This window comes from Callithrix jacchus, chromosome 6 (assembly GCF_049354715.1).
Source record: "Callithrix jacchus isolate 240 chromosome 6, calJac240_pri, whole genome shotgun sequence".
NCBI classification, from domain to species: domain Eukaryota; kingdom Metazoa; phylum Chordata; class Mammalia; order Primates; family Cebidae; genus Callithrix; species Callithrix jacchus.
In genome coordinates this window covers 18736248-18762795 of record NC_133507.1, presented here as the reverse complement: position 1 = coordinate 18762795, position 26548 = coordinate 18736248, and the positions used below count along the sequence as shown (strand labels likewise).

General features: G+C 45.5%; 1 protein-coding gene and 1 pseudogene across 4 annotated transcripts in view; one reads left to right on the top strand and one right to left on the bottom strand.

The window, feature by feature from the left end:
* Window positions 1–13732, bottom strand: part of TICRR (TOPBP1 interacting checkpoint and replication regulator) — a 50273-nt gene extending 36541 nt beyond the window's left edge. For 3 of the 4 annotated variants that reach the window (XM_035303787.3, XM_078326743.1, XM_035303788.3), the window contains exons 1-4: window positions 12976–13732; window positions 8552–8831; window positions 7009–7250; window positions 5702–5936 (exon numbers count right to left, since the gene is read on the bottom strand). In XM_035303787.3, coding sequence (XP_035159678.3) covers window positions 5702–5936; window positions 7009–7250; window positions 8552–8831; window positions 12976–13629 — 1411 coding nt within the window. In that variant the 5' untranslated portion in view covers window positions 13630–13732. The remainder of the gene's footprint in view (window positions 1–5701; window positions 5937–7008; window positions 7251–8551; window positions 8832–12975) is intronic. The other variant, XM_078326742.1, reaches the window with a different exon arrangement.
* Window positions 13733–23749: 10017 nt separating this feature from the next.
* LOC118154942 (U6 spliceosomal RNA) lies at window positions 23750–23850 on the top strand (annotated as a pseudogene).
* Window positions 23851–26548: the final 2698 nt, after the last annotated feature.

Below are 26548 nucleotides of genomic sequence, written 5' to 3'. Positions count from 1 at the left end.
TAAAAAATGCTTCTGAAAAATGAACAGACACAATTTAGTCTTTTATTCTTATTACTGGCTAGAAATCCTCTCATTTCTGAAATGTTCCTCTAAGCAGGTTAAAAAAATATATTGTTCTTTTTATTTATCTATTTATTTACTTTTGAGATGGAGTTTCACTCTCCTTGCCCAGGCTGGAGTGCAATGGTTCAATCTTGGCTTACTGCAACCTCCGCCTCCCGGGTTCAAGCAATTCTCCTGCCTCAGCCTCCAGAGTTACCGGGATTACAGGCATGCGACACCCTGCCCAGCTAATTTTGTATTTTTACTAGTGATGGGGTTCTCCATATTAGTCAGGCTGGTTTCGAACTCTGGACCTCAGGTGATCCACCCTCCTTGGCCTCCCAAAGTGCCGGGATTACAGGCTTGAGCCACTGTACCTGGCCCTGTTCTCAAAAATGGCTTTGTACAAGAATACATACATAGTAACAAAACTGCAGAATATCACAATTCTGCTGCACTGGGGTAAATTGGAAATAGGAAGATGTGGCTCTGTATTGGGGAGTGTAAGGGCAGAAGGCGCTCTTAAAATAAGCCAGATGGAGGAGGCTGTTGGGAGAACAATAACAGAAACTTCAGTGAACTCTGAGATCCATCTAAGACACCAAATAAAATGTTTGACATTAATGAAGTCTTGGGGTAAAAACCCAAATACTTAAAATATATTCCAACTTTTTGAGATAACCAAGTTCTCGGCCTTCTTTCAGTAAGAGGATTCAGAGATAAATACACTGCTAGCTTCGAAAGGAGCTCCCAGCATAGGAAGCATAGATCTGTTCCTGCGAAGTCATGGAGATACGCATAAATGTTAGCACATGCTGACTCTGTCTAGATGGGCAAGGAATGTCTCATGGAAAATGCAATATTTGGGCTAGACACCAATGTGTGAAAAGGACCTCACCCAGATGGAGCATGGTGGGGAGACTGGACAATAAGCCAGCACACTGATTCATAACCTGGAAGAAACTGTGGGCCACTCTAGAGCAGACAATACCAGTAAGATACTGCAGTTCTTCCTTTACTGAATTCCAAAATAGTTTTCTGAGCTGCTTCCAAGACTACATACATAGTTAAGACACAGTCTGTTCTACAATACACATTTTCTGCAGTACAAATAGCCTACATACAATTGGTAAGTAAGGTAGTGACCTTAGTACAAAATATTACATTGCTTTCGTTGATATGTGATCATTCCTAATGTGCTAATATTTTATACCACCAAGCAGCAGCAGCTGAATTCAAAGTGCACAAACACAACTACACACAGCAAGCCCAAGGAGCGCAGTGCTATACACTATGCCCTTTTGACCCACACTCTTCCTTGGCTGTCTGGCCACGTGCTCTTTCCTAAAAGTGCTTATGAGGCAGTTTCCTATCTTCTTTGTGTTTGGTCCCTGCCTCCGTAATACCCACAGCCTCAACCCTTCCGTCGTACCAGATTCACCTGTCTTTGAAAGGATAAGGTATATTTATTATGGAGTTTACTTTTTATGAATTTAATGTGTCTTTTAACTGAACTAGAATTTGCATTAGGATTGCATGAGTTTTTTTGTTTTTAATTGAGACAGGATCTTGCTATGTTGCCCAGGCTGGTCTTGGACTCCTGGGCTCCAGTGATCTTCCTGCCTCAGCCTCCGGGGGGAGTTGGGATTACAGGCACATGTCCCCACACTCAGGATTGCCTTAATTTTTGTTATTACCAAAGATTTTTGAGAAATCTGCCCCAACTGTAGTTTTCCCAAAGATATTATTTTTAGTGTAAGATTTTGTAGAATTCTTTAAACAAACAAAAGAAACTTCACATCACATGACAGCATAAATGCCTATAATTATTACAAAATTCAGACAAGGGCAGTAAAGGTCCACGAGAATAAATGAGACGATAGTTTTTTCTCAAGTCATTGTATGCTAGATTGGGGGAGAAAGGCCAGAAATATCTTCCTCAGGCCTCCAACTCCCAAGCCTACCTCTACATAGAGAATGTCCCTCAGTTATGTGCATTCAATGTGTGCATTCAACTTACAGAGTTAAACTGATGTGTGTATGCAGCCAATGTCAAACAGGAGCACCATGCTAAAAACAAGGCTGACCTCCACTGGCTACCTGGGCAGGGCTTTAGCAGGAGCCCTAGGCCCTCACCGTTAGAAGCCCTCCTTCTAGTCTCCACGCCTGCATGGGCAGGAGTGTGGGTAGGCCGAACACCCACCCTTCTTATCCCCGAAACTCACAGGCTCAGCAACATAGCTGCCTTAAAACCACCAGGAATCGGTCCCATGCTCCCCCAATAGCTGCTTTTTCCTGTCATGCAAAGTCCGATCTGCCCACTGGACTTCCCTCACTGCTCCTTCAATCTCCCATCCTGTCACCACAGCCCAGCTCTTCCACACATAAAATCCTCCCACCCTACCCTCTGCAACTCACTGACCCTCATCAGCAAAATCCCCCATGTCCTCAATTCCATCTCCTCCTGCCCTGAACACACTGCTTCCCCTGCAGTGCTGGAGGGGGCTGGCTGCTCCTCGGCCATGCTCCTCTTCCACTTGGCCCTGAGGTGGGCTGGTATCTGCATTTCCCACCATCTCTTGATCTGTGATCATTCCTAATGTGCTAATATTTTATACCACCAAGTAGCAGCAGCTGAATTAGAAGCTGAGTTGTGTGTATAAACACAACTAAACACAAGAAGCCCGGGGATTACTGCAGTATTTCTCACTGGTCTCCCTGTTTCTAACCCTGCTGGAGAGGGGTGGCTGCTCCCTGACCGTGTGTTCCTCTTCCATTTGGCCCTGAGGTAAGCTGGTATCCTCCCTGCCTCTTCCAGATCATTCTCCCTCTACCTGCCGAAAATAACGACAAAAATCCAGCTCTGAGTCTCACATCAAAGCCTATACTCTCATAGTCATCTAACAAGCTTGGATCACTCCCATTCACTCCTCAAAGACTGTTAGCTCCTGACTCACCACCGCAGTCTCTCCAGTACTACTCAGTCTTAACTCTGGATGATTTCAATACACACATTTAAAGCTACTCACACACTGGCCTCTGTCCCCTCGAATTGCCCTGCCTCAGTCACTTTCTCCTCGGTCACCACCCTCTATGAACTCAAGAATCCCACTCTGACCACTTCCGCTGATTTTCTAGCTCTCTCCTTGGAGCACATTGGTTCCAGAAATCCTGAGACCCCCACAACCCACTGATCAGATTGCCTCTGTCCTTCTATTGTCCTCCCTTCCCTCTTTACCCTGCCTGGTTCCATGGACAAACCCGGTAATCGCTTCCTGTTCACACTTTTGAATCCCTGACTCCTCCCCAGCTTCACCACCCTCATATGGCAAAATCCTAGCCCTGGTTAATCCAGCTCTCTGCCTACTCTGCAGCTGTGCCAGCTGGTAAACGGGTCTGGAGGCAGAAAGCCCACAGAGGGACCTCGTTTTACCTTCCCAACAATCCCAGCAACTGTCCTCCACCTTCCTGCTGTCTTCCCCCTCCCAACAGCCACTTCTTCCTATTCATTTTCAGTGGATGACGCGACTTCCTAAAGTTCACTAAAAAAACCAGAAGCAATCAGAGAGACCCCACACACTCATACCATGCCACTCACCTTGGCATCCCAGCCTTCCCCCAGATGTCACAGATGAACTGTGCTTGTTCCCAACAACAACCCCTCCACTTGCACTTACTCAGAGCCCTCTAACCAACAATTCTCTCCAGCCCCTGCATTAATTTTTACCATATTATCCTGTCAGCATGCAAAGTAGGCTATTATTATTCCTTAAAATCAAAAACGAAAACCTTGATCCCTCTTCCCTCTCTAGCTACTGTCATTACTCTAACCTCTTTTAGATTAAAACTACTCCAAAAAATTGTCTGCACTTGCCGTTTTCCTCTTTTTAGTCTCTCCTGAGCCTATTCTCACTCGTTTCTCCCTCACGACTCCACCAAAACTGTATCACAAGCATCCACATTGTTCAGTTGAATGTCAGCTTAAGCCTTCATCTTCCTTGACCTATCAGTAGTAAACAACCCAGCCAAGCACTTCCTCTCTTCACTTGGCTTTCAGGGCAGCACACTCTGGGTTTTCTTTACCTCAGGGACTGTCCCCCTTGTTTTCTTTGCTGGTTTCTCTCTCCTCATCCCCCGAACCGCTTAACACTGGGGTTAGTGGTTAGTCTTTAGTCCCCTTCTCTTTCCCGTCTTCGCCTGCCCCCATGGTGATCTTAATCCATCTCATGGCTTTAAACGTCACTGATGACTCCCATCATCTCCAGTCCAGACAAATCTCTCAAACTCAAACATGCAGAGTTGATGCCTACTCAGTACTGTATTTGGATGCCTAATGAACAACTCAAACTTAACATGCCCCAAACAAATCCTCCAGTCCTCACCACCCCAGCCCCTGCTTTTCCCATAGCCTTCCCCATCTCAGAAGGAAACTGCTTTCTACTAGTAGCTTGGCCCAAAAGTCTCTGGAGTCATTTTCAATTTCCCTGTATCTCACTCTATACATTTAATCTAACAGCAAGTTTTGTTGGCTTTACCTTCAAAATATATCCAAAAGCTCCAACTACTTTTAACCACCTGCATTTCCCACCATCTCTTGCCTGGATTATGGAAAAATTTCTGACTGTCCTCCCTGCTTCTATCCCTGCCTCTCTATGGTCAGTTCTCAATATGGCAGCTAGAGTAACACTGTTAAAACCTATGTCAGATTGTGTCACTGCTGAAACTCCCCCAAAGGCTTCCTCTCACTCAGAGAAAAAGCCAGTCTTTTCAATGGCCTGGAAAGCCCTGGCCAGTTTGGTCTGCTGCTGGCTGTCTGACCTCACCTCATCATCCTCTCTCCTTGCTCCTTTCACAGGCTTCCTTACCACTCCTCTAATACCCTCTGAGCCTTGGCACTTGCTGTTGCCTCTACCAGGAACTCCCTGCCATCACTTCCTTCATGCCTTTGCTCAGGTATCATTTTTTCAGCAAGGCTTTCTCTGACCACTCTCCGTAAAACTGCAACCCTCCCTACCCTGACATCATTCCTTTGTTCCTCCTTTATTACTATAGCTGCTATCTCTTTAGAATAAACTGTAATTTTCCTGACTTATTGCTTTGTCTCCCCTGGCTAGATGGTCAGCTCCATGGGAAGAGATCTTTGTCTGTTTTATTCTCTGATATAGTCCCAGTATCCCGAACAGTGCCTGACATATACAGTAGGTACTCACATCTGTTGAATTAAAGAAATAACAAGTTGATTATATACATATATTTAAATCTATCTAACATAAATAAGTTTTTAATTCTAATATGACACAAATCTTATTTATGCTAGGTAGATTTAGTAGTAACAGTGCATTTAGTTACTATAATGCTAGTGGTAACAATGCAATGCAGGGTAGATAGAATCATTACAGTTTTACATGCAGCATTTATTAAATATATTCAAAACCATGACTTTGATTTCAGATTGGCTTCATGGAAACTGCAGCCTCCTCAGAAGTACTTCAGGAATTCCATAAAAGTAACAATTTAAACTGCCTAAAGTATTATAGCTTTCTTTTATCTGTGTTATAACATATTGGGGGTTCTACTAATTGCACGGTGAAAAAGTCCCGACACTGGAAAAGACTACAAACCACCCTAGACTATGCTAGTTACTCGTTCAGGAGCTTACCAGCAGAAGCAGTATCTGCAAGTGAATCATGAGTCTGATTCAACACACCATTCACAACATCTGAGAAAAGGGAAGCTGTGTCCTGGGGGCTGCTGGCCACGGCCATCTGGAGAACATGCCTTTGAAATTCAGCCTCCTTAGTGCGGAACATAGTGAGGATCATAGCATTGGCAGAGAGCAGGGAAATAACTCCAGTGACAGGGGGCCAGCCTTCACCAGGGTCCACATCAGCAACCTACGTGAGAAGTTCTAATTAGTTGAGAATATTACTGTCAATATGCCTAAAGAAGAATGTAGTGTAGTAAAAGACAGAATAATCATTTTCCTAAGGATTATTAACCTGAAAACTATGAAAAAGACAGACTTGATAATTATTAGAGGTAGAGCAGTCCTAATAAAGATTAGGACTCTTTATTAATGATCTAATCTTTCCTTTAACAAGTAAAACCTGATATTACCAGGAATATTTGCTAGGTATTTACTATGTGCTCACTGAATCCTCATACTCGCCTTGAGGTAAAAATAAGTATTATCCCCATTTTATAAAGGAGGGATTGAGGCTGAGGCAAAAGTAACCTGTTTAAGGCCTCCTGCTTAGTAAGAGAAGAAGCCAAGCATATGTGACTTTGAAAACCATTCACTTGAGCATGAGGCAGATATTCCACTTGAGGGATTTATCCAGAACATACAGCCGGCAGCAGAGCTGGGACCTGACCCAGATCACTGACTCCCCAGCCCAGTGCTCTTTTCTTCAGAGCACACGACTCTTAGAACAGCATCTGTCCACTGACTATCCTATTTTTCTCCATACTACTTTATAGTGGGAACCAGAATACAGACCCCTCCTGAGAGTATGAAGGCAAAAGACAAATAGGGTAAGGAATTTGCTGGTAGTTTAAAAATAATCATCACCATTAAATCAAATCTGGGTATGTATATGTGCCTTTTCAGAAGACATTTCTCAGTCTGTGTAACTACTGTCCAACTACTGAGTTCCACAGATAATTATATTATAACTACTATACTATTATATCTAATTTTACTGTGTAGCAGCTTTTTCTTAAATACTTTTATATATATTTACTACTTTTACTTATAAGTAGTAAATATATGTAACAGAACACTTAATGAGAAATCACTCATCACTATCCTGGCCAACTTTTTCTTCCCAATGTGAATATAATTTAATAATATACTATAAGGTCGACAATATTATTTGCAAAAGCACCATCAGTTTTACTAAGACTATATCGTGTAGGGCATTTATAAACACACTTATTTCACTTTACCGTGTGGAGGATACCTACCAGGTGTAGCTCTTCAGCAGTCAGCCTGCCTATCAGCTGCTGAAATAACAGCCTCTGAGTTGATGTGCTCTCCTCTGCACTTTGTAGCATCCAGCTGTCAGTGCCCAAAGTGCTACTTGTCAGGAGAGACCACTGGGCCACTGAGCCTTTTAGAAAAATTCTTACTGGTTTCTGAAAATGTCTCTGATGCATGGCCAAGGGCTCTAGGGTGACTGTCCATGTTTCTTGAATCTCTTTGCCTGCTAGAAATAAAAATTACACCAAAATGCCAAATTAAAATAAAAAATATTAGAATTCCAATATAAGGAATACACATACTAAAAAGATTTAATAATTAAAAAAAATCAAGTTGTCAGTTGAGATATTGCCACTTAGTTGAACACTTCAACCCTTATTCTACTGCCAAGCCATCACAGCAAGTTCATTTAGCACTACAGGAAAAGCTATAAACAAATGGAATTACAAAGCCAATATGTGATGGCAGAACTTCATAGAAATTATGACTTAGGAATAAGTATTGAAGGCCAGACGCCATGGGTCACACCTGTAATCCCAGCATTTTGGGAGGTCAAGGCCAGAAGATCACTTGAGGTCAGGAGTTAAAGACCAGCCTGGGCAACATGGCAAAATCCTGTCTCTACAAAAATTAAAAAAAACAAACCAGGTGTGGTGGCTCATGCCTGTAGTCCCAGGTACCCAGGAGGCTGAGGTGGAAGGATCCCTTGAGCCCAGGAGGTTGAGGCTCTAGTGAGCCGTGATCTGAGCTGTGATCGCTCCACTGCACTCCAGCCTGGGTGACAGAGAGGGACCTTGTCTCAGAAAAAATAAGTATTCAAGCAATGCTTACTACTTATAAGAAAGAAGACACCAATTCTTAAATCCATAAACTACAGTGCATCATATCTTATGAGGAAGTTAAATTCTAAAGCTGTGTAATGAAATTAAACAAAACTACTCTTGAAAATTCCTTAAACTGCACATAAAGTTCAACATAGTCTTATGTATATGTCTCTATGCATTTGTGTGAATATACAATGTATCCAGAAATGAAATTTACCATATAGCAAATCATATGGTGAAACAAATTTAATGAAGAGTCCAACATGTTGGCTTTTTCTGGTACAAGAATGATTTTGGGTTTCTGTAGACCAATTTATTTCTTTTTCGTTGACCATTGTTTCTCTATGGTCTTCAATTTATCAATCTCCTCTATGAGGCAATGAAATCTTATGTACTTGGGCACCTGAACAATATTACCCTTCTTTGGGAACAGCTGGGAAACTTTAAAATCAATCATTCACTTGTAAATCCAAGTGAATTCACTTGTATACAGGCTGGCAGTTGTACTGAATTAGAGTTCAAATCTTTCCTATGGTATCTCTGATTTTGCCTTGATAGGTTTTCATTCTTTCATTACAAGCATCACTGAATACCTGGGCTGTGAGAAATGCCAGAGAAGTTAAGAGCGTCTTTGAAGAAATGAATGTCACTGAGATTTACAAAAAACAAAAACAAAAAAACCCTTAAAATGTTATTTGCTTACCTTCAACCGGGAGAAATAACATTCCTTCCATTCGTGGAAACGAGGCCTCATACTCAGGAGAATTATAGAGCAAACGGTTTAAAGTGGCATCAGTTGGCAGTGTTGAAATCCACGGAGAGAGATGAGGTTCACTTGACAGCTTTTGTTCACCCCCGAGCAGCATTTCCCCAGCTTTAGCAAAGTCCCAGCTGAAAGATTCAGATGGCAAGACAGTACCACCTCCGTGGTGGAGCAGCTCACAAACAGTCCAGTATCCAAGGTGGTCTGGGGATTCCCACAACTAAAATAAAATGACAACCTCAGGTTACTGTAAATTAGACATTCATAAATAAAGATAAAGGAAACCAGGAGAAAGTAAAGTTGATACCAATTAAAGGATCGAATTACACAACCCATATATTTGCTAAGCTAAATAGAAATATAGGCCAGTATCCAGTTACTGTGCAGCCCCAGAACATAATTACTACGTAATATGCCTTTGAGAAAGCATTCATTTAGTAAAAATACCACCTCATTTATGTTTTCGCTCAAGGAACCCTCCGCCTCTTGGGTTCAAACAATTCTCCTGCCTCAGCCTCCTAAGTCACTGGGATTACAGGCATGTGCCACCATGCTGGCCAGGCTGGTCTCAAATTCCTGACCTCAAGTAATCTGCCCACCTTGGACTCCCAAAGTTCTAGGACTACAGGCGTGAGCCACTGTGCCCGGCCTATTAATAAAAATAATTCTGTCCTATATAGCACAGCACAAAGGCCAGGTGTCATGGGAATGAGGCAGGAGCACCTCTCCCCAGATGGTGGCCATCGCTTTGACGTGCCCACCCACAGGCCTGTGCAGAGACCAGACAAACTGGCGGCCTTGTCGCACCTTTTGCCCAAACTCTTACCATAGCCTATAAAGTCTGTCCTCTGCCTCTAATCCTTCCTGCATGGTGCTCTAAGCATTCTTCCAAATCACTTCTCTGAAATTCTGAAAGTAATAAAGTAACTCTTGAGCATAATCACAAAGCCCTGCACAAACCAACGCAAAACCACCTTTCGGACATATTGTCTTCCACCCTCATCCGTCCCCACTCCTTCTAGGCATATTAAACCATTGCTATTTCCTGAACACGCCACATTTTAAGGCTTCCTTGTTTTTGCTGATTTGTATTTCCTGTGCCTCCTCTTCCCTTTTCACCAACTGAATGGTTATTACACTTCTGCATCTGGCTCAAATCCTGCTCTCTTTGTAAAAGCGCTGCTTCCCTCCCTCACACACATCTGGCTCTTCAGTCAACCTTCTTTAAACAAACTTTTATTGAATAACCTCTATGTGCCATGTCTAGGATCTTGAAGTTGTGGGTGGAAGGAGGCGTTGAATAAAATATAAAATATTTAACCCGGTATCACAATGTAACAATATTCAGCTACTATGGGAATACAAAGGAGGAACACAACCCTTCAATATGTTCATCATGCCAGTTAACAATTATAAACTATAAATCGCTATGTGACTGTGAGGAATTAGAACTAAAAGGGTCTTGAAAGTCAACTGGGGGGTCATTCCCAAACTTTCTATTATTGTCAAGTTCAAAGACAAGCAGAGAATTGTCCACAGTCACAGCAAGGCAATGATAGAGCTGTTCAAGAACCCAGGACTATACTGAATAGACTGCTTTTATTTATTTTTAGTTTTTGAGACAGGGTCTTGCTCTGTTGACCAGGCTGGAGTGCAGTGGCATGAACATGGCTCACTGCAGCACTGACTTTTTGGACTCAAGCAATCCTCTCGCCCCAGGCTCCTGAGTAGCTGGGAGTACAGGTGTGTGCCACCATACCTGGCTAACTTTCATATTTTATGTAGAGATGAGGTCTTACCATGTTGCCGAGGTTGGTCTCAAACTCCTGGGTGCAAGAGATCCTTCTGTCTCAGCCTTCCAAACCTGGGATTACAGGTACGAGCCACTGGGCCTGGCCTAGACTGCTTTTAAAATTCAGAACATGGGCCGGGCGCAGTGGCTCAAGCCTGTAATCTCAGCACTTTGGGAGGCCGAGGCGGGTGGATCACGAGGTCAAGAGATCAAGACCATCCTGGTCAACATAGTGAAACCCCGTCTCTACTAAAAATACAAAAAATTAGCTGGGCATGGTGGCACGTGCTTGTAATCCCAGCCACTCAGGAGGCTGAGACGGGAGAACTGCTTGAACCTAGGAGGCGGAGGTTGCGGTGAGCCGAGATCACACATTGCACTCCAGCCTGGGGTAACAAGAGCGAAACTCGTCCCCCAAAAAAAAAAAGATACAGTCAACCCACTTATTTCAATGCTATTCCAGAAAAAAAAAAAAAAAAAAAAGAGAAAGAGACAAAGAATCTCCAAAAACCATCAAGCCCTACCTGCTAACTTATTTATTTCCAGCTAGTATTGACATAATACAATTCCAGATGAAAATCTTTGATATCAATTGTTTCCAAATGAGCAATGTGTTGTATACGGTGTTTAAGGCCTGACCAGCTGCCTTAAATTTTAGTATTTCTAGGATTCCATTTTCCCTGTCAAATGTTTACCATCCCCTTAAACACTTTTTGTCCTTTCCTTTTATTCGACAAACCACTGCTGCCTTACTTTGCATTTGCCACGCCTTTGGGCTTTGTATGTGAAGGCACTTTGAAAATCTGAACACACCATATCATTATTTAAATACTTGCTCATTTTCCATCTGTAATCTTGCAATTTAACTCACTCCTGGGTTAGTGACATGTATCTCCATTAAGTGGAACTGAATCTTTCACCTGGTAAAATCACCTTTCAAAGACTGCCCATTAATTCATTAGAACAAAATTCACACTTAACGACCTTGGCCCTACAGGTCGGCCTCTCCTTGCTGACTAGGTCTCAGCACTCCTTGCCTTTTCGTTTCTGAAACAAACTGAGTTCATTTCCAGTTGAAATGCTTACACCTGCTCGTCTTTTCACCTGGAATGTTCTTTACCTACCTTCGAGTTCCTCTTCCTTCACCATTCAATTATCTGCTCAAAAAGGACTTCTCTGCCCGACGCTATGGCTCACGCTTTGTAATCCTAGCACTTTGGGAGGCTGAGGCGGATGAATTGCCTAAACTCAGGAGTTCGACACCAGCCTGGCCAATATGGTGAAACTGTCTCTACTAAAAATACAAAAAATTAGCCGGACGTGGTGGCACCTGATTGTAATCCAAGCTACCTGGGAGGCTGCAGCAAGAGAATTGCTTGAACCTGGGAGGTGGAGGTTGTAGTGAGCTGAGACCGCACAACTGCACTCCAGCCTGGGTGACAGAGTGAGACTCCGTTTCAAAAAAAAAAAAAAAAGCCTTCCCTGACTCCCACCCTATATACAATAACCACCTCCTTCTATTCCCATGCTTTATTTTCTCCAGAGCATGATTTGAAATTGTCACTTGCTTATCTGTCTGATCCGTTAATTCTATCTGTTTAATATCACTTTCCCATAGAAGGTAAACTCTGCTTTGGCTACCGTGTCCCCAGCAGCTCAGTGTGGTGAGCACTCAGTGTTCCTGGCTTCTCAATGAACATGTGTGCAACAATGAAGTGCAATGAGAAGGGTGAAGGCAAAAACACTTATCCTAGCACTCTACAGGAGCAGGAGGACTTGCTGCCTCAGCAAAAACCCAGATTTATTCATTTAGTCAGCAAATACTGACTGAACACCTACAATGTTTAATACACATCCGAGTGGCCGAGCACCGTGGCTCCCGCCTGTAATCCCAGCACTTGGGGAGGCCCAGTCTGGCCCAGTCCTGCCTGAGGCCAGGAGTTCGAGACAGCCTGGGCAGCACGAAACCCTGTCTCTACGAAAACTACCAAAAAATTTGCCAAGTGTGGTGGCCCGGGCCTGTAGTCCCAGCTATTTGGGAGGCTGAGGCACGAGAATCATTTGAACCCGGGAGGCGGAGGTTGCAGTGAGTGGAGATCGTGCCGCTACATTCCAGCCTGGGCGACATGGATATTGTCTCAAAATACATATATATATATATTTTAAATAATGATATGGTGTGTTCAGATTTTCCAAGTGCCTTCACACACACTATATATAGTGTGTGTGTTATGTGTATGAACATATATATATATTCATACACATAACACAAAACAAGCAGTCCAGACCTGCTGATTTTCTAGACTGGCCTTTAATATGCTAGAGTATATGTCTGTGTAGGAAAATCAGGTCTGGGAAGGCAGGAGGGGCCCATAAGCAGTAGGTAGTGAGGAACTACCCATTTTGTGGTGAAAACTGTCCCTATTTATCTGTGACCACAAGACTTGCCTTCCGAAGGGATGCAGGGCCGTGTTAGTCTCATCCCGGGTCTGTGGCAGTTCTGAGGACGCTGCCGAGTTCTGGTTAGCACGGAAGGCGCCATGCACGCTGCCTGAGACGACTATGCCCTTACCTTAGCGCACTCCGTGGTATCCACCCAGTAGAAGGTGATTTTTCGGGCAAGCATGACTTCCTGGACTCTCCTAGGCAGCAGCTTCTCCATCACCTGCTTAGGGGCGGGCGGCGGGCTCTGGGCCTGGGCCTCGGACCCCGACACGAACTGCAGCAGCTCCCTCTGCGAGTGCGGACAGGGGGCCAGGAGGAAGACGGCGTTCGCCAAGCCCCCGAGCGTGGCCTCGGCCTCCCTGGCCTCGCTCTCCGCGTCCAGCAGCCTCCTCCCGCTGCTCCGCAGGATCGGCTTGGCGGGCGACGTGATCTCGGGCCGGTCCCACTGGTAGTCCAGCAGCGTCTCCATCAGGGCGCCGTGCGTGTGGGTGGCCCTGGGCGCCGGGCCAGGCAGGTGGGCGCGATCCTCGAGTCGGGCCTCCAGCTCCTCCTCGAAGTCCTCCCACGAGCGAGCGCCCAGCTCGCGGAAGTCGGACACGCGGGACGGTCGGCTCCGCGCGCCCTGCGAGTCAAAGAATTTGAAGGCCCAGTGGACCCTGGCCAGGCCGAACCTGCAGCTCAGGTAGGTGAGGAGGCGCAGGGCGGCCCGCCGGACCCGGCTGTGACGAGCGGCGCCTCCCGCGGTGTCCAGCAGCAGCATGACTTTGTGACAGGACGCCATGTCCGCCGTGCCGCCGCCCCGGGGCCCCGGTCCCTCAGTCGCTTGCTTCAGAGAACCGGCGCCATTCACCGCTTTCCTTCGGGACGCTGGTCAAATGGCTCCCGCGCTCTCCAGGAGCTGCTGCTATTGGCGGAAGCTACTTTCCAAAGTTAGCTCCTATTGGTTGTTTGCCTTACGTAAGTTAGGAGACCAACTTCCATTTTTGGTGGTGATTGGAGGGGCGGTGGTGAACACTTGAGTCTGATTGGTGAAGTCAGTGACGGTGGGCGGGTCTCTATGCTCCGAGCGAAGCTTGATATTCATTGGCCTGGGCCTTCGTTTTAAATTTTAAAGAGGTGGTGCCTCGGGGGCGTGGCAAGAAGTTTCCCCATTGGAATGAGGCTCGCGTTCGTGCTCAGTATTGTGGCCTGTAGGGCCACGTTTCCCAAGACCGGGGAAAACTTATTGCCGGGAGGGAACTGAGGATGGTTTAATTGAGCTGGTTGAAATCCCTGTGGACCGTCTACGAAGTAGAATCCGACGGCTACGGCTTTAATTTTCTGTAGTTAAAAAAATTTATTAAAAATAAAAGGTTCACTCTTTTTGTCCCAGTAACTTCTAGGAATTTATCCCAATGTTGCTGGGATTGCAGGGGTGAGCCACCGCCCCGGCCCGAAAAGAATTTTAAAGAGAAAATGAAGCATATGATAAAGGACTACAATTAGAGAGCTAGATAAAAGACATCTGTACATCTTAGAGTTTATTTAACTTGAGAAAAACTGGAAACGTTCTGGGAATGGTTAAATAAGGTATGGTACCACTGGTAGTCCAGCAGCGTCTCCATCAGGGCGCCGTGTGTGTGTGTGTGTGTGTGTGTGTGTGTGCGCATCGTGCAGCTTCTTTTGTTTTTTTTTTTGAGATGGAGTTTCGCTCTTGTTACCCAGGCTGGAGTGCAATGGCGCGATCTCGGCTCACCGCAACCTCCGCCTCCTGGGTTCAGGCAATTCTCCTGCCTCAGCCTCCTGAGTAGCTGGGATTACAGGCACGCTCCACCAAGCCCAGCTATTTTTTTTTTTTTTGTATTTTTAGTAGAGACGGGGTTTCACCATGTTAACCAGGATGGTCTCGATCTGTTGACCTCGTGATCCACCCGCTTCGGCCTCCCAAAGTGCTGGGATTACAGGCTAGAGCCACCGCGCCCAGCCCGCAGCTTCTTGAAATAGTGTTTTATTATGTAATGTTAAGTTTAAAAAGTGGACGACGAACAGCACCTGCAGCGAATGCCCCACATTTTCTATCTACATTTATGTATAGTTAGAAATTACATGTAGATTTGCATTATAGCTAGAAATTATATATATAGATAGAATACATAGAATTATATATAGAGATAGAAGTCATATATAAATAAAAATACATTTATATGCATATTTTTAAACCGTTAATAAATATTGTGTACCAGAAGTTCTGATTGTCTCTCCCTGTGATTTTTTTTTTTAAACTTTTTTACACTTCCTCTCACTGGCCAGCAGTGAACAGGCTGATTTCAGAGATGCGAGCTGTGCTTCTAGGGTCAATGGAATATGGTATTTGGAAAGAAGAAGGGGACCAAGAATGAAGATGGGTTACCTGAAATGTGTGTTTAGGGAGATTGATCTAATCCTCCACACCATTGAATTCTGCTTTCCACCTGGAAACAGAACAACTTCCTTTATATGCCTTGGCTTCTCCAAAGTCCTCAACAATTACTGCCTCATGCACAACCATTTTCTGTCTCTCTCTCTCTTTTTTTTTTTTTGAGACGAGTCTTTCCCTGTCACCCAGGTGGACTGCAGTGGTGTGATCTCAGCTCACTACAACCTCCATCTCCCAGGTTCAAGCAGTTCTCCTGCCTCAGCCTCCCAAGTAGCTGGGATTACAGGCACGCACCTGTAATTGTTTTGCATTTTTAGTAGAGACGGGGTTTCACCATGTTGGCCAGGCTGGTTTCGAACTCCTGACCTCTAGTGATCTGCCCGCCTCGGCCTCCCAAAGTGCTGGGATTACAGAAGTGAGCCACTGCGCCCAGCCCCATTTTCTCTTTTGTATGCGTTTTCCAGGGCTGCCTGCCATAGCAAAGGATCAAATCCCAAACTTTCCTCACAGTTCTGCAGGCTGGATGTCCAAAATCAAAGTGTTGGCATGCACTGGCTCCCTCCAGCCCCCATGGCTAAAGAGAGAATCTTTCCTTGACTCTTCTAGCTTCTACTGTTTGCTGGGAATCCTTGCTGTTCTTCCTGTGTCTCTTTCCGCCATCTTCCCTCTGCACATGTCTGCCTCTGTGTCCAAACTTCCCTTTATAAGGACACCAGTCATCTTGGATTAGGGCCCACCCTAATGACTTCATTTAACCTCTTTACTTCTGTAAGACCCTATTTTCAAATCAGATCACATTCTGGGGGATTCTGGGGGATAGGACCTCAGCATATCTTTTTGGGAGGACACAGTTTAGCTCATAACACCTTTCATCCTTTTGCCAGTCATTTGTTTCACTCATCCTGACTACATATCAGGCACCATTCCTGCCCTGATGGAATTTACAGTCTAATAGGGAGGGGATCAGACGTTAGATAGATAATGATACAGATGGACATAATACAATAATCTTCTAAAAGAATTTTTTTTTTTGAGATGGAATTTTGCTCTTGTTGCCCAGGCTGGGGTGCAATGGCATGATCCCGGCTCACTGCAGCCTCCACCTCCCAGGTTGAAACAATTCTCCTGCCTCAGGCTCCCGAGTAGCTAGGATTACGGTGCCCACTATCACGCCTGGCTAATTTTTTGTACTTTTGGTAGAGATGGCATTTCGCCATGTTGGCTGGGCTGGTCTCAACTCCTGACCTCAGGTGATCCACCCACCTCGGGCCTCCCAACGTGCTGGAATTACAGCGGTGAAAGGGTGAGCCACCGCCCCAGCCCAAAAAGAATTTTAAAGGGAAAGTGAAGCATATGATAAGGGACTACAATGGGTGAGCGGGTTAAGATTTTTGTTTAAACTTTAACATATTCACATATTGCATCACAAATCTAACTTAAGTGTATATTGTGCCTTGAGGTGTTAAGGGCTAAGAAACAACCTAAGGCAGTGAGATTTAAACAGAGATGTTAGAGGTAAGTAGGAGTTTAGCAATGGTGGGTGAGATAGGGACAGGAAGGAGCAGGGAGGAAAAGTGATTGGGGCAGCTTTGAAAGACCCAGATTTTGACCTTCAGATTTTGACTTCCATTCCATTTGACTGAAATGGGTCACATGGCTACTCCTAGCTGCAAGGGAGGCTGGGACACTGGGGGAGATCGTCATGCTGGGAGTTGAGGTGTTAGATGGATCATCTGCCCAGATCCCAGGGTGCTGGGAAGGTACAAAGAATGATGACAGGGAAGTGGCAGAAAGACACAGTTCATGGTGGCCAGAATACTCCGTGAATGAGGAAGAGAGCTGAAGAGGACTGTGACAGACAGGCAGAGTGTGGCCTAATGTCAAATTGTTTCAAAAGGGCTGGGCATTTCTGGAGGGCCGGAAGGGAGGACAGCTACCCCTATCTCAGGCCAACTGGAATGAGGAGGAGCAAGTGAGGGAAAACAGCCTTCATTGGAGGGGCCAGAGGGGAAGTGTTGCCTGCAGGTATCAGCCAGTTTTCCTACAGGGCCAGAAGGTGAAGGGAATTTTCAGAGTGATGGCTGAGGACACAGGGGGTTTGTGCAGGGTGCACTGCAAATTCCAGAAGACACCCTAGGGAGGCTGAGGAAGGGTGGGAGATGGGGTCAGCTTATGGGCTGTGCAGGGCTGGAAGGGGTTAAACATCTACATGAGAAGGTTGACTTGAACTTGAGGGTGTCCCATCTGAGAGTTTTAACTTTCTCAAGGAAGGAGGCAAGACTGAGTGAAGGGGAGTTGGAGGAGTGGGAGTCAGGGGAAAGAGGAGACGGTGAAAGCAGCTTCTGCAGAGAGTGGAGGGCGGGTTTGCCAGGCAGCCCTGGCTGTGCTGAGGGGCACAGCTGGAGCTTGTTTCGCTCTTCCCGAATTCCCCAGGTGGAATTACTACACCCTTTTCTGCATTCCTATCTCATTTTTCTAATGGGAGAATTTAGCCAACTGAAAACAATTTTGATCAGTCATTGATATAAACCAAAGGTCTGAGAGCTATAACCCAGATTCGATTTTTGCTTCTTTACAAATATGCTTTTTTTTTTTTTTTTTGAGACGGAGTTTCGCTCTTGTTACCCAGGCTGGAGTGCAATGGCGCAATCTCGGCTCACCGCAACTTCCGCCCCCTGGGTTCAGGCAATTCTCCTGCCTCAGCCTCCTGAGTAGCTGGGATTACAGGCACGCGCCACCATGCCCAGCTAATTTTTTGTATTTTTAGTAGAGACGGGGTTTCACCATGTTGACCAAGATGGTCTCGATCTGTTGACCTCGTGATCCACCCGCCTCGGCCTCCCAAAGTGCTAGGATTACAGGCTTGAGCCACCGCGCCCGGCCACAAATATGCTTTTTAGGGGTAGAAATTCCATGCTTACACTGTTCTTAAACTGCTCCAGGGAAAAAAAACGTGTGGTAGGGTGGCGTGTGTTTTTGTCCCAGCCACCTGATAGACTCAAGATATTTTAATTAAGATGAGAGGAAGAAAGAATAGCCAGAATGAGTTGAGGAGAGGTTTAATTCCACTTGGAGCTGAATGCAATCACGTAGATTTTTAAATGGCCTGTGTGTGCGTGTGTGTACACTAGAAAACTCACAAGGCCACAGAGTTTGAACTGAGAAAAACAGTCTTGGTTCACATGAAAATAATGACCCTTGACCACCAGGATCCCACGTAGGATGTAATAGATGGTAAGACCCCAAGAAAGCCATAATCCCTCACGGCCTTACAAATGAAGTCAGACAAGATAAGGGAAAACCAAAGATCTGGCCTGGATGGCTATGGTCAGGAAGCAGAAACTGGCCTCTTCAGGGGTACAAAGTACCCTCAGAGCAAGGGAGCTCAGAATATCTCCCTGCCAGGATCTTTGTATTTTATGACCCAGCCCAGTGAGGGTGCTGCTCCTCCTCTTCTTCCACCCAATAAATGAGTGTTTATTGCACTTGTCCACTCCCGGTTCCTACTGTGTGAGATTGGTATGGGTTGGCTGATAACATGGGTTCGTTGCTTTTCTTTTTAACTTTTGAATTTTAATTATAGAGCAAGTTTCTCTCTTTTCTCTCTCTCTTTTTTTTTTTTTTTTGGTTGTGGATATCTATGGTCCAGCACCATTGGTTGAAAAGATTATTCATCCTTCCTTCCATGAATTGCTTTGTACTTTTATTAAAAAATCAGGCCAGGTGCAGTGGTTCACGCCTATAATCCCAGCAGTTTGGGAGGCTGATGCTGGTGGATCACCTGAGGTCAGGAGTGCAAGACTAGCCTGGCTAACATGGTGAAACCCTGTATCTACTAAAAAAAAAAAAAATACAAAACACTAGCTGGGCATGGTGATGGTCATCTGCAATCTCAGCTACTCGGGAGGCTGAATCAGGAGAATCACTTGAACCCAGGAGGCAGAGGTTGCAATGAGCTGAGATCGCATGCCATTGCACTCTAGCCTGGGCAACAAGAGCAAAACTCCATCTCAAATAAATAAATGAGTACATAAATAAATAAATAAGAAAATAAATTAGCCGGTTGTGGTGGCACATGCCTGTAGTCCCAGCTCCTGGGGAGGCTGAGGTGGGAGAATTGCTCGAGTCTGGAGTGAGCGATGATTACGCCACCGCACTCCAGCCCGGGCGACAAATGAGACCCTACCTCAGAGAAAGAAAAGAAAAAAGAAAACTCAGAGAACTCACTGCTCTGTCTTTTCCCCAGCCAGATTCCTTTCCCCTCGGCCTTTCAGAGTCTTCTTACGTTTAGTATGTATGATATTCAAGAGTTTTTAGCTTTACATAGTGGGAAGAATAGGAATAAATGTGTCGACTCCATTTTGTGTGGAACCAGAAGTTGTGGGAATCGTTGTTTTTATTAAAACTTCTCTCCTTTGGGCAAAAAAAGAAAAAACCTTATCACATTGAGCAATTCAAGCAATCTCTTTAAGAGTTTGCCTCATTTTCTAAACTGAATTCTTAGAATGAAAGAACTGTGTTTTGTTTGTCTTTGTATCCCTAGTTCTTAACAGAGTAGGGACTCAATAAATTTTTTTTAAGTTGAATTGTAGTATGTTATTAAGTATTTATTATTTACCCAAAGGAAGTTAGGAATTTGTGCGGATACAGACAGGTTACCACTAGAGGGCAGCAGCAACAACCCTTTACAAAGGGCTCTGAAGCCCACATCCCACTCTGGAATTAAACTTTTCCCAAGAACTGCCTCTCCTTAGTTTTCATCAGAAACACAGAAGCCTGGGAACTGATTGTAACTTAGCCTCCCAGGGAGATAAAGGACCCTGGGTGGCTGACAGGCTGCACCTGGAACAGAGGGGCCCAGTTCTTTTGGAGAAAGATGCTTCTCCCTCTTCCCTGTAAAGGGAAGAGAATTCACATATTTCCAGCATCTGGTGGGACAGTCACGATGCTGGGTTCGCCTCATAGTGGTTCTGTAAGGCAGGCATTACTTCCTCCCTTGTTCACATGAGGAACCGAGGCTTAGAGGACCGCTCACAGCTGGTAAGAGGGAGTGCTGAAGGTCTGACCTGAGCCTGCCTCATCCCAGGCTCTTTCCACTAGTCCACACTGCCTCCCCCAGGAGATGCAGGGACAGCCTCCTCCCTGGTAGACTAGACAGGAGACAGGGGCTCCCTGGGCAATGGAAGGCCCAGCATGGCGGCGTTAGAGAGCCAGGCTAGTGGACATGGGCAGGGGAAGCTGCGCCCCCCACCCTACCTGCCCCACGCCCTGCAGCCTCTGAGCACTGAGCATGACCCCATCTTTCTTTAACGCAGTGATGATCTACTCTGTGTATAGAGTTGTGTAATGTGGGGCCAGTGCAAAGTGAAAACGCAGGCTCCTTGTTTAAAAGTTAAGAATTTCAAGATGGCAACATTAGAGCAGGAAGCAAGGTGTGCGAGCCTGTGTCTTGATGCACGTCACATGCCCATGAAGCCAGCCCTGCCTGGAGCAGCAATAGAAATAGTGACATGATAACAGTGCCCGTCTTTTAGGCACATACTCTGTGCTAGGCTCTGTCACTTTAAATATTTTATTTCTTTTAATCTTTCTAGGGTTGTTTTTCCCCCTGTGTGTTTTTATTCCTACAAGGAGGAGGTTGGACTAGACCAGTCGCTCTTAACTCTAGTTACACATTAGAAGTACCTAGGGACATTAAAAAAAATACCCAACCCTGGCCCCATCCCCAGAAATTCTAATTGAACTGGATTCAAGCGGGGTCTGGGCATATGAGTCGATGGCTCCCTTATTCTAAGACTCTAGTTTCTATTTGAGGGTGATGATGACAAAAATGTCCCTCTCCTTCTTTGAAAATGCAGCCGAGGGATCTAGACCACTCTTGCTGCAGCTGGGCAGGGAGTCTTGAGGTCTCAGATCTGTGAAGTTTTGCTGGTAGTCACACAAAGAATATGTATCTTTGGTGGGTCTAGCTAAGGGGTGGGTCTCCTGGGGACATTGGTTTTCCTCTACAGTGTCCATTCTACCCAGGGTTTCAGGACTCCAGTGGTACCTGGTGGTCTCTGGGGGAAGCCATCCATTTGTGGCAGTATTTCTGGGCACAAAGAGATGGGAGTGGCTTTCCTTCTGTTTCTAGGCTTTTCCAGCTTGCCTAGCTTCCTTTGTAAAGCCAGAGCAACTGACTGCTGGGTAGGGGCCAGGGCTGTGGAGGGTGGAATGGGATACAGAAGTGAGAGAGGTGCCCTGTCATCTCTTGGCACCACTCAAGCCCCACCCCCTCCTACCCCAGCCATACTCCCTGGCCAACAGTGTCTAAGGGCCAATGTGATCCCAGGCCTCTGTGGGACTGACCCTCCTTTTTCTAGCCAGGGGAGCTGAGCTGTGGCTGCAGCCAGTGAGGTGTGGTCCAGGCCTGTCTTATCAGGACTGCACAGAGCCCAGAAACCCCTCCCCTCAGGTCCTGTGGGAAGGATCTGGAACACTGGGTCCATTCCCCCATCTGGGAACCCAAGGTCCCAGGGAGGCTGCCCAGTCTCCTCATGGAAACTCGTCAGGAGATGGGGCTAACACAGACTCAGGGCTGAAACTCTGTAAAATCAGACACCTTCTCTGAATCCTAGTTATGCTGTGAAGAACCAGAGTGTGCCAGCCAGGGTGGGAGCAGGCCACACCCTGATGGCCATCAGCCTCTGGCTCTGCCCAGTGGGGGTAGGCTCACTTTTGAAGAAGGAGCTCCAATTCCCCTCACCATGAACACAATACTCAGAGTGGCTTGTAGAGGCTCAGGAGAGCTGTGAGGTCCTGGGTGGAGGAATGAGAAGAAATGGAGACCTCAGTGTCAGTGCTGGGGAGTGAGCAGGATGGCAAGCTTCCTAATAGAGGCGTGGCTACAGCAGAGGGGAGGGCTGCAGCTGAGGCCCCACCCCCCAGGGAAGCCACACCATCCCCCCCTTCAGCACTGCGGACCTGTAGTTTTACAACCCTGAGCTGGGCTAAACCAGTGAGACCTGGACCAGCTGATGGGAACTTGAGCCAAGATTTCTATCACACTGTGAATTCCAGGGCTGCCAAGTGGTCTGGGAGTAAAGGGCTAGAGGATCCATTTTGAATTCATTCTTCAACAGTGTGGGGCCAAATGAAAAGTGTTTCGTGAGCTGAAGCTATGATATGGGGTGGATGGTGGTGAGGATCACACATTGCAAAAATTCTTAATGACACTGGATCGTACACTTACAAGTTGTTGAAATGGTGAATTTTATGTTGTATATATTTTACTAGAATTTTTTAAAAGATGAAACTGGTTAACTTGAAAAGCATGTCAGGCCAGTGGCATATGAGGCTGAGGAGAGGTTTCTTTTTCTTTTTCTTTTTTTTTGAGATGGAGTTTCACTCTTGTCACCCAGGCTGGAGTGCAGTGGCGCAATCTCAGCTCACTGCAACCTCTGCCTCCCGGGCTCAAGTGATTCTCATGCCTCAGCCTCCTGAGTAGCTGAGATTACAGGTGCCCACTACCATGCCCAGCTAATTTCGATATTTTTGGTAGAGATGGGTTTCACCATGTTGACCAGGCTAGTCTTGAACTCCTGACCTCAGGTGATCTGCCTACCTCGCCCTCCCAAAGTGCTGGGATTACAGGCATGAGCCACCTGCTTGGGTGTTGAAGAGAGGTTTCTACATGCCCCTTGAGCGTCTGAAAGCTGTGACTCACCAGCTTCTGGGGGACACATTGTCTTACCTCTTCCTCAAGGCTCGAAACAACCAGCCTGTGGGGTTAGCAACGGATTATGAAAAGCCTGATAGATGTCCATCTCTTCTCACCCTTTCTGGCTGTCCCTAGGTCCGTGAGACAGGATTATCCCTCTCCTTCCCAACAATACTTGGGGATGACCATGAGGCCTGAGCCAATAAGCCGGGCCCTGGCAGAGGAGGCATTTTGGCCACCTGCTTCAGAATTGATGAACTATTCTACAGAATCACAGCCGTGTATGTGGAGTTTGCAGTGGAGAATGTGGCATCCACTAGGAAATGATCCAGCAGAGAGCATGTTCTCTGCGCAGAGGCTCTATAGTAGCCCATGTGGAGTCCTTGACAGTGTGCTGGGGGCACAAGAAGCCCAAGGAGAGAAGGGACTTACCACCTGGAGGGTGTTTTTTTCTTTTTTTTCTGAGACAGCCTCACTCTGTTGCTCAGGCTGGAGTGCAGTGGCACAATCTCGGCTTACTGTAACCTCTGCATCCCGGGTTCAAACGATTCTCATGCCTTGGCCTCCCAAGTAGTTGGGATTACAGGTGTGTATCACCACACCTGGCTAATTTTGCATTTTTAATAGAGACAGGGTTTCACCATATTGGTTAGGTTAGTCTCAAACTTCTGACCTCAGGTGATCCACCTGCCTCGGCCTCACAAAGTGCTGAGATTACCAGCGTCAGCCACTGTGCCTGGCCAGTGTTTCTATTTAAAAATTCACAAAGGTGTATCATATTATGTTTTAATTAAAATACATATAATGTCACTTTGGCAGTATATATACTAAAATTAGGATAATACAGAAGATTAACCTGGTCCTTGTACAAGGGTGACATGCATATTTATGAAATAGTCCCTATTTTTTTAGCAGGAAATGATTAAAAAGTGATTTTTTTTGAGATGGAGTTTCACTGTTGTTACCCAGACTGGAGTGCAATGGCACGATCTCGGCTCACCACAACCTCCATCTCCTGGGTTCAAGCAATTCTCCTGCCTCAGCCTCCCTGTAGCTGGGACTACAGGCGCGCACCACCATGCCCAGCTAATTTTTGTATTTTTAGTAGAGACGGGGTTTCACTATGTTGACCAGGATGGTCTCGATCTCTTGACCTCGTGATCCACCAGCCTCAGCCTCCCAAAGTGCTGGGATTACAGGCGTGAGCCACCGTGCCTGGCTGAAAAGTGATATTTAAAAAGCAGTCTCATTTATAATAACAAAAAAGCCCAGGAAATATTTAAGAATAAATTTAATAAAAGTTGTGCAAGATTCACACACCAAAAACTGCAAAACATTTCTGAGAAAAAATTTAAAACAATAAATAAATGGAGCGCTCTGCTGTGTTCATCTGTCGGAGGGCTGAATATTATTACTTTTCCTCAAATTGGTATATAGATTTAACACAATCCCAATCATAATGCCAGCAAGGTTTTTCTTTTTTAAGACATATACACACTGGTTCTAAAATATATGTGAAAATTCAGAGGACCTAGACTATCCAAAACAAGCTTGACAAAGAAGTTAGAGGACTTACACTACTTGACTTCAAGACGTTTTATAAAACAGCAGTAGCCGGGCGCGGTGGCTCACGCCTGTAATCCCAGCACTTTGGGAGGCCGAGGCGGGTGGATCACGAGGTCAAGAGATCGAGACCATCCTGGCCAACATGTTGAAACCCCATCTCTACTAAATACAAAAAAAATTAGCCGGGCATGATGGCACATGCCTGTAATCCCAGCTACTTGGGAGGCTGAGACAGGAGAGTCGTTTGAACCCAGGAGGCGGAGGTTGCAGTGAGCCGAGATCGTGCCATTGCACTCCAGCCTGGGTAACAAGAGCGAAACTCTGTCTCATAAAAAAACAAAAACAAAAACAAAAAAACCCAGCAGTAATGGAGATAGTGTAGTATGATCGTAAAGATCGACAAACAGTCGAGACCATCCTGGTCGACATGGTGAAACCCCGTCTCTACTAAAAATACAAAAAATTAGCTGGGCACGGTGGTGTGTGCCTGTAATCCCAGCTACTCAGGAGGCTGAGGCAGGAGAATTGCCTGAACCCGGGAGGTGGAGGTTGCGGTGAGCCGAGATTGCGCCATTGCACTCCAGCCTGGGTAACAAGAGCGAAACTCTGTCTCAAAAAAAAAAAAAATCAACAAACAGATCAGTGGAACAGAATCCAGAGCTGAGAAGTAGATCCACACTTGTATATTTATTTCATGTTTGGCAGTGGTGCCAAAGCATTCCAACAGGGAAAAGAAAGTCTTTTCAATAAATGAGGCTAACTGGATAACTGGATATTCACAGAAAAAAATAAACCTCAACTCCTACTTCATACCATACATAAAGAGTAACTCAAGATCATAGAAATAATCATAAAAGCACTTGATGCAGTGGCTCATGCCTGTAATCCTAGCACTTTGGGAGGCTGAGGTGGGTGGATCATGAGGTCAGGAGTTCAAGATCAGCCTGGCCAACATGGTGAAATCCTGTCTCTACTAAAAACACAGAAATGAGCTGGGTGTGGTGGTGCACACCTGTAATCCCAGCTACTCGGGAGGCTGAGGCAGGAGAATCACTTGAATCCAGGAGATGGATGTTGCAGTGAGCCAAGATCACGCCACTGAACTCCAGCCTGAGTGATGGAGTGAGACTCCATCTCGAAAAAAAAAAATAAGTAAACATAAAAGCTGAAATGAGGAAGCTTTTAAAAGAAAATAGAGGAGAATATCTTGTGGCTTCAGAGTACAAAAATGTTTCTCATACAGAAGGCAATGGTCATACATTAAAAAAACTGATAAATTAGACTATCAATATGAAAAAACTGTTGCTTATCAAAGACACTGTTAAGAGAATATATAGGCAAGCTACAGACTGGGAGAAAATATTTGTAAGACACACATGTAAAAATCAGTAGTCACCAGGATATAAACATAGTTTCTACCACTCACTGATCACGGCAGCTCACACCTGTAATCCCAACACTTTGGGAGGCTGAGGCCAGAGGATTGTTTAAGCTCAGGAGTTCCAGACCAGCCTGGGCAACACAGTGAGACCCCAACTTACTAAAAATTTAAAAAAAATTAGTTGGATATGGTGGTGCACAGGTGTGGTCTCAGCTCCTTGGAGACTGAGGTGGGAGGATTGCTTGAGCCCAGGAGGTCAAGGCTGCAATGAGCCCTGATTATGCCACTGCACTCCAGCCTGGGTGACAGAGTGAGATCCTTTTTCAAAAAAAAAAAAAAATTAAGTTTGACAACTCGATGATAAAAAAACAGACAACCTAAATACAAAATTGGCAAAAGATCTGAACAGACACTTCCCAAAAGATGACACACGAGTGGATCCTGGGCATATATGAGAAAGTCTAAATATCATGAATAATCATGGCAATTCAAATTCACACCACAGTGACATACTACACACCAGGATGCTGAAACTTAAACTCCTGAACCAAACTGAAGGCCGGTGAGGATGAGGAGCAGCCACAACTCTCACGAATTGTTAAGAGGAGTGAAAAATGACACAATCACTTTGGGAACGGTTTGTCCATTTTGTAAAAAAA